Here is an 8,544-nt window from a genome sequence, read left to right as displayed (position 1 = left end):
TTGGTGCGAAAAGTGCAAATCAATCCCCAACAACAGCAAAGGACCTTGTGAAGATGCTGGAGGAAACAGATACAAAAGTATCTATATCCACAGTAAAACGAGTCCTATAACCTGAAAGGCCGCTCAGCAAGGAAGAAGCCACTGCTCCAGAACGACCATAAAAAAGCCAGACTACGATTTGCAACTGCACATGGGGACAAAGATCGTACCTTTTGGAGAAATGTCCTCTGGTCTGATGAAACAACAATAGAACTGTTTGGCCATAATGACCATCGTTATGTTTGGAGGAAAAGGGGGGATGCTTGCAAGCCGAAGAACACCATCCCAAACGTGAAGCTAATTAATTACTTCAAAATCATACAATGTGATTTTCTGGATTTTGTTTTAGATTCCGTCTCTCACAGTTGAAGTGTACCTATGATAAAAAAGTACAGACCTCAACATGTTTTGTAAGTAGGAAGACCTGCAAAATCAGCAGTGTATCAAATACTTGTTCTCCCCACTGTAGTTCTATACCTATCCATATAGCTCTATACCATATAGCTCTATCCATATAGCTTTATACCATATAGCTCTATAACATATAGCTCTATACCATATAGCTCTATACCATATAGCTCTATACCATATAGCTCTATAACATATAGCTCTATACCATATAGCTCTATCCCATATCGCTCTACACCATATAGCTCTATAACATATAGCTCTATAACATATAGCTCTATAACATATAGCTCTATACCATATAGCTCTATCCATATAGCTTTATACCATATAGCTCTATAACATATAGCTCTATACCATATAGCTCTATACCATATAGCTCTATACCATATAGCTCTATAACATATAGCTCTATACCATATAGCTCTATCCCATATCGCTCTACACCATATAGCTCTATACCATATAGCTCTATACCATATCGCTCTATACCATATCGCTCTATACCATATAGCTTTATACCATATAGCTCTATAACATATAGCTCTATACCATATAGCTCTATACCATATAGCTCTATACCATATAGCTCTATAACATATAGCTCTATAACATATAGCTCTATACCATATAGCTCTATCCCATATCGCTCTACACCATATAGCTCTATAACATATAGCTCTATACCATATAGCTCTATCCCATATCGCTCTACACCATATAGCTCTATACCATATAGCTCTATACCATATCGCTCTATACCATATAGCTCTACACCATATAGCTCTATACCATATAGCTCTACACCATATAGCTCTATACCATATCGCTCTACACCATATAGCATATCGCTCTACACCATATAGCTCTATACCTATCCATATAGCTCTATGCCATATAGCTCTATACCATATCGCTCTACACCATATAGCTCTATACCATATCGCTCTACACCATATAGCTCTATACCATAGAGCTCTATACCATATAGCTCTATACCATATAGCTCTATACCATATAACTCTATACCATATAGCTCTATACCATATAGCTCTATACCATATAGCTCTACACCATATAGCTCTATACCATATAGCTCTACACCATATAGCTCTATACCATATCGCTCTACACCATATAGCATATCGCTCTACACCATATAGCTCTATACCTATCCATATAGCTCTATGCCATATAGCTCTATACCATATCGCTCTACACCATATAGCTCTATACCATATCGCTCTACACCATATAGCTCTATACCATATCGCTCTATACCATATCGCTCTATACCATATCGCTCTATACCATATAGCTCTATACCATATAGCTCTATACCATATAGCTCTACACCATATAGCTCTATACCATATCGCTCTACACCATATAGCATATCGCTCTACACCATATAGCTCTATACCTATCCATATAGCTCTATGCCATATAGCTCTATACCATATCGCTCTACACCATATAGCTCTATACCATATCGCTCTACACCATATAGCTCTATACCATAGAACTCTATACCATATAGCTCTATACCATATAGCTCTATACCATATAGCTCTATACCATATAGCTCTATACCATATAGCTCTATACCATATAGCTCTACACCATATAGCTCTATACCATATAGCTCTACACCATATAGCTCTATACCATATCGCTCTACACCATATAGCATATCGCTCTACACCATATAGCTCTATACCTATCCATATAGCTCTATGCCATATAGCTCTATACCATATCGCTCTACACCATATAGCTCTATACCATATCGCTCTACACCATATAGCTCTATACCATAGAGCTCTATACCATATCGCTCTATACCATATAGCTCTATACCATATAGCTCTATACCATATAGCTCTATACCATATAGCTCTATACCATAGTCCTCTACATCATATAGCTCTATACCTATCCATATAGCTCTATACCTGTCAGAATGCATCAGATATATTAAAGTAACTAAAGTGATGAGGGACTAGGGATGAGGGATTAGGGATGAGGGTGTAGTGATGAGGGACTAGGGATGAGGAAGGAGGGACTAGGGATGAGGGAGGATGACTAGGGGTTGATTTGGGATTCAGCATAAGTGTGTGGTGTTCTGCAGTGGAGGCTGCTGAGGGGAGGACGGCTCATAATAATGGCTGGAACGAATCAAATGAAATTCCACCTATTACCCTCCAGCCATTACCACGAGCCCATCCTCCCCAATGAAATTGCCACCAACCTCCTGTGTTGTTCTGATGGGTGTCTTTACAGAGTCTCTGAGCTGGCCGGAGGTGGAGAGAGTGGTCAGACAGTTTGTGTTTGAGAGCATGCCCCTGACCCAGCTGGAGGAGGGAGGCCTACTGACCTCTGCTGGTTCCCCTCAACCTACCTGCCTGCCCTGGGACGACCCGGTCTGCTTCGCCAAGAACTACCTCAGACACATCAACAAGACACAAGGTACAGACGTTCTATGAACTCTGACACTAGGGATGTTAACGCTTAACCGTTAATCGGTTTGCCGCCGAAAATACATAGACCGTCATGCTTATCGGTCTATATTGTAATTTGCATAATTTAGTGGAATTTAATTGCCACTTGTGTATTTTCATTAGTTGTCATGCATCTTATTTATCACAGGCGCACAGCATACAGAGACTAGTTTGAGGAGATGAATATCCTACCACCTGTCAGACAGCAGCTGAGTAGCTCCTCAAAAAGCCTGTAGGTTACTGAAGTGAAACCTGCTGTTGGAAGCCCACTCATTATGCCACAAATAACCATTTTAAATGCAACCGTGTGTTAAAAACTTCAAATGTACTGTGACACATATTGGTCTGAATCCAGACTAGTCTCCTACCAGATGTGTTGGTCTGAATCCAGCCTAGTCTACTACCATATGTGTTGGTCTGAATCCAGACCAGTCTACTACCAGGTCTGTTGGTCTGAATCCAGACTAGTCTACTACCATATGTGTTGGTCTGAATCCAGACTAGTCTACTACCATATGTGTTGGTCTGAATCCAGACCAGTCTACTACCAGGTCTGTTGTTCTGATTCCAGACTAGTCTACTACCAGGTCTGTTGGTCTGAATCCAGACTAGTCTACTACCAGATGTGTTGGTCTGAATCCAGACTAGTCTCCTACCAGGTCTGTTGGTCTGAATCCAGACTAGTCTCCTACCAGATGTGTTGGTCTGGATCCAGAATAGTCTACTACCAGATGGTTTGGTCTGAATCCAGACTAGTCTACTACCAGATGTGTTGGTCTGAATCCAGTCTAGTCTACTACCAGATGTGTTGGTCTGAATCCAGTCTAGTCTACTACCAGATGTGTGGGTCTGAATCCAGACTAGTCTACTACCAGATCTGTTGGTCTGAATCCAGACTAGTCTACCTCCAGGGCTGTTGGTCTGAATCCAGACTAGTCTACTACCAGATGTGTTGGTCTGAATCCAGACTAGTCTACTACCAGGTCTGTTGGTCTGAATCCAGACTAGTCTACTACCAGATGTGTTGGTCTGAATCCAGACTAGTCTACTACCAGATCTGTTGGTCTGAATCCAGACTAGTCTACTACCAGATGTGTTGGTCTGAATCCACACTAGTCTACTACCAGATGTGTTGGTCTGAATCCAGACTAGTCTTCTACCAGATCTGTTGGTCTGAATCCAGACTAGTCTACTACCAGATCTGTTGGTCTGAATCCAGACTAATCTACTACTAGATGTGTTGGTCTGAATCCAGACTAGTCTACTATCATATGTGTTGGTCTGAATCCAGACTAGTCTACCACCATATGTGTTGGTCTGAATCCAGACTAGTCTACGACCATATGTGTTGGTCTGAATCCAGACTAGTCTACGACCAGATGTGTTGGTCTGAATCCAGACTAGTCTACGACCAGATGTGTTGGTCTAATTCCAGACTAGTCTACGACCAGATGTGTTGGTCTGAATCCAGACTAGTCTACTACCAGATGTGTTGTTCTGAATCCAGACTAGTCTACTACCATATGTGTTGGTCTGAATCCAGACTAGTCTACTACCATATGTGTTGGTCTGAATCCAGACTAGTCTACGACCAGATGTGTTGGTCTGAATCCAGACTAGTCTACTACCAGATGTGTTGGTCTGAATCCAGGCTAGTCTACTACCATATGTGTTGGTCTGAATCCAGACTAGTCTACTACCATATGTGTTGGTCCGAATCCAGACCAGTCTACTACCAGGTCTGTTGGTCTGAATCCAGACTAGTCTACTACCATATGTGTTGGTCTGAATCCAGACTAGTCTACTACCATATGTGTTGGTCTGAATCCAGACCAGTCTACTACCAGGTCTGTTGTTCTGAATCCAGACTAGTCTACTACCAGGTCTGTTGGTCTGAATCCAGACTAGTCTACTACCAGATGTGTTGGTCTGAATCCAGACTAGTCTCCTACCAGGTCTGTTGGTCTGAATCCAGACTAGTCTCCTACCAGATGTGTTGGTCTGAATCCAGACTAGTCTACTACCAGATGTGATGGTCTGAATCCAGACTAGTCTACTACCAGGTGTGTTGGTCTGAATCCAGACTAGTCTACTACTAGATGTGTTGGTCTGAATCCAGACTAGTCTACTACCAGATGTGTTGGTCTGATTCCAGACTAGTCTACTACCAGGTCTGTTGGTCTGAATCCAGACTAGTCTACTACCAGATGTGTTGGTCTGAATCCAGACTAGTCTACTACCATATGTGTTGGTCTGGATCTAGACTAGTCTACTACCAGATGTGTTGGTCTAAATCCAGACTAGTCTACTACCAGATGTGTTGGTCTGAATCCAGACTAGTCTACTACCAGATCTGTTGGTCTGAATCCAGACTAGTCTACTACCAGATGTGTTGGTCTGAATCCAGACTAGTCTACTACCAGATGTGTTGGTCTGGATCCAGACTAGTCTACTACCAGATGTGTTGGTCTGAATCCAGACTAGTCTACTACCAGGTCTGTTGGTCTGAATCCAGACTAGTCTACTACCAGATGTGTTGGTCTGAATCCAGACTAGTCTACTACCAGATCTGTTGGTCTGAATCCAGACTAGTCTACTACCAGATGAGTTGGTCTGAATCCAGACTAGTCTTCTACCAGATCTGTTGGTCTGAATCCAGACTAGTCTACTACCAGATGTGTTGGTCTGAATCCAGACTAGTCTACTACCAGGTCTGTTGGTCTGAATCCAGACTAGTCTACTACTAGATCTGTTGGTCTGAATCCAGACTAGTCTACTACCAGGTCTGTTGGTCTGAATCCAGACTAGTCTACTACCAGGTCTGTTGGTCTGAATCCAGACTAGTCTACTACCAGATGTGTTGGTCTGAATCCAGACTAGTCTACTACCAGATGTGTTGGTCTGAATCCAGACTAGTCTACTACCAGGTCTGTTGGTCTGATAGCAATAGAGTGGTCAAAACAGCACCAACAGATCTGCAACCCGGCTGTTGTTGATGATCTGATGTATCTCATTGTTCCTCTCTTTGTATCTTTGACATAACAGCCAATAAAACAGGTTTCCTCGACAGGTAAAGTGTTCCACCACCAGGATGAATCAGAGGAGAGTTTGTCTGATGTCGTAGATGTTACTGAGATGCAGAGATGCCGGATGCGATCGCTCAGTGACTGGCACTATACTGAGCACCACAACGCCAATGTCTTTCCTCAGGTCAACATCAATCAATACCTTCTGATTTCTGGCTCCTTTTTGTGACCTTTTGTGATCCTCAGGGAACACAGAGAGTTGGAAAACAACCACAGCATGTTCTAGTGACCCCCTTGTTGTCTTGCTGTAGATTCTCCACTCTGCCTCTCAGTCCTACCGCTGCATGGACACCTTCTGTGGTAGTCTGGACAACACCCTGTTCATCGTCTGTCACAATCCCATGAGCCCTCAACGCCAGTGCAAGGAATTATGGGACATGGCCCTCCACACCAACGTTGGGTTCAGGTACAGTTAAAAATCAACATCAGCAATCAGTTGTTTAACAGTTGGATATATATTTTCTTCAAACCCATTTTCTTGATTCTTTTTTCGGTGTTACAAAAAGATAAAACCACAGAGTACATTAGACTCTGGGTCCTGTTTAGGATTGTATTCATTAAAATACGACCGCTTTCCACCGTTCCCTCTCTGTCGTCAGGAAGTACCTTGAGCACGTGGCCAACTCTATATCTGACTGGACCGAGGAGGAGGAGGTGAAGTGGCTAGCTCTGCAGGCCAAGAGAGAGGCAGAGAAACTGAGAGGGCCCACCCCGCCTGACTCCTCAGAGAAAGGCAGGACAGAGTCGGCTAAGGGCACCAAGAAGGGCCCTGTCTCAACAAAACACACTGCAGGTAAGGAAGCCAAAATATCAGTCAAAACAGGCTGAAATCCATTGGTATAACATACATACTCATTACCATGGATACATCAATTACGATAGATGAAAAACAGCACTAAGAGTAGTACTAGTAGCTACAGTGCTACAGTCCCCCTGTGATGTAAACGTTGTGTCCCTGTGTACCTGAAGCCTCCCCAGCCAAGTCTCCTGTCCCAGAGGAAGGTCCTCCAGACCAGTACATCAGAGAAGACTCGCTCAAAGTAACGGACTTCCACCTCGTTTTATAGTGATTCATGTATTCAGTACCTTTAATACAGTCTGATGATTCTAACTGTGCTGCTGATGTTCTATACCAACTCATCTCTGTCCAGGCGTGGAAGATAGAGCAGGACAGGCAGAAGGAGGAGGAACAGGTGAAGAAAGCTAAGAAAGATAAAGGAGGGAAGGGGGCGGAGCGCGCCGACTCGTCCAAGGAGAACAAGAAAACAACCCCGTCGACCACGAAGAAGAGCAGGGAGGACGTGACCCCTGACCTGGCTGTGGGGACCCCTGGAGAACAGAGAGCGAAGCTGCAGTCGCCCACCGACGCCTTCACTGTGAGTCTATAAACACCCTTTAAAGGCACAATATGGCATTCCAGCTTCGTAATGACACCATTCTGTGGTTGGTAACTGGTTTTCTGGTTGAGGAGATATGGGGATATAGTCCCAGCAGATACTAGATAGATCATGTTTTACTGTGCTGTTATGGCATGGTGCCTTATCTGCTGCAACAATATCAACAGAATGAGGACCTTTTTAAAAATGTTAAATACTGTGTGTGTGTGTGTGTGTGTGTGTGTGTGTGTGTGTGTGTGTGTGTGTGTGTGTGTGTGTGTGTGTGTGTGTGTGTGTGTGTGTGTGTGTGTGTGTGTGTGTGTGTGTGTGCGCGTGTGTGTGTGTGTGAAGGGATTCACTGGTTACAGCATGGAGGGGCAGCTGATCCAGGTCTCAGGCCAGGTCCACTCCCTATACCCCTCTGACGGAGGCCACATCCAGGTGGAGACCATCCACTTTGTCCAGGGTGAACACACACACACACCACTATTACCGTACACACTTACCGCTCTCTTTTATTCACACGTTAATTCTCTAAGGCTGCGTTTACACAGGCTGCCCAATTCTGATCTTTTTTCCCCCACTTATTGGTCTTTTGACCAATCAGATGAGCTCTGAAAAAGATCTGATGTGAAAAGATCTGATGTGATTGGTCAAAAGACCAATTAGTGTAAAAAACAATATTCAGAATTGGGATCTGACGTGAAAGGATCTGATGTGATTGGTCAAAAGACCAATTAGTGTAAAAAAAATAATTCCGAATTGGGCTGCCTGTGTAAACATAGCCTTAGCCGATGTTCTGTTTCCAGGGGCGACGCTCATCAAGGTGTGTGTGATGAAGGACAAGCATCATTTGTACAGCCACATCACCCAGCCAAACAGACACCAGGAGGAGAGCCCAAAGGACGCGGTCACCATGGAGACACAGAGTCCCACCAATAAGAGTGTTTGGCTGGGCTCCTTCTCAGCTGTGCTGGACAGCGGCATCCACCTCTCCTACAGTCACTACGGGCCCACAGGGGAGCAGGGTGAACACCTTACACTGATGCTGTCTGTTTCTTTGTCATTAAACCACTTGCTGTACTGTTCCTGTTATGGGGACGTAGTCTGGTCCCTATGTTGTGTGTGGTGATG

At 43.8% G+C, this 8,544-nt stretch overlaps 1 protein-coding gene across 3 annotated transcripts in view; it reads left to right on the top strand.

Annotated features, from left to right (window-relative positions):
- Positions 1 to 8,544, top strand: part of LOC109879946 (sperm-associated antigen 17) — a 40,776-nt gene that overhangs the window by 10,087 nt on the left and 22,145 nt on the right. For all 3 annotated transcript variants that reach the window (XM_031813649.1, XM_031813648.1, XM_031813647.1), the window contains exons 14-21: positions 2,731 to 2,916; positions 6,019 to 6,158; positions 6,286 to 6,440; positions 6,634 to 6,827; positions 7,004 to 7,074; positions 7,186 to 7,410; positions 7,762 to 7,876; positions 8,220 to 8,438. In XM_031813649.1, coding sequence (XP_031669509.1) covers positions 2,731 to 2,916; positions 6,019 to 6,158; positions 6,286 to 6,440; positions 6,634 to 6,827; positions 7,004 to 7,074; positions 7,186 to 7,410; positions 7,762 to 7,876; positions 8,220 to 8,438 — 1,305 coding nt within the window. The remainder of the gene's footprint in view (positions 1 to 2,730; positions 2,917 to 6,018; positions 6,159 to 6,285; positions 6,441 to 6,633; positions 6,828 to 7,003; positions 7,075 to 7,185; positions 7,411 to 7,761; positions 7,877 to 8,219; positions 8,439 to 8,544) is intronic.

This window comes from Oncorhynchus kisutch, unplaced genomic scaffold, assembly GCF_002021735.2.
Source record: "Oncorhynchus kisutch isolate 150728-3 unplaced genomic scaffold, Okis_V2 Okis05a-Okis16b_hom, whole genome shotgun sequence".
Taxonomy (NCBI): domain Eukaryota; kingdom Metazoa; phylum Chordata; class Actinopteri; order Salmoniformes; family Salmonidae; genus Oncorhynchus; species Oncorhynchus kisutch.
Note: the sequence above shows the minus strand (reverse complement) of the source record. Positions and strands in the feature narration are given on the sequence as shown.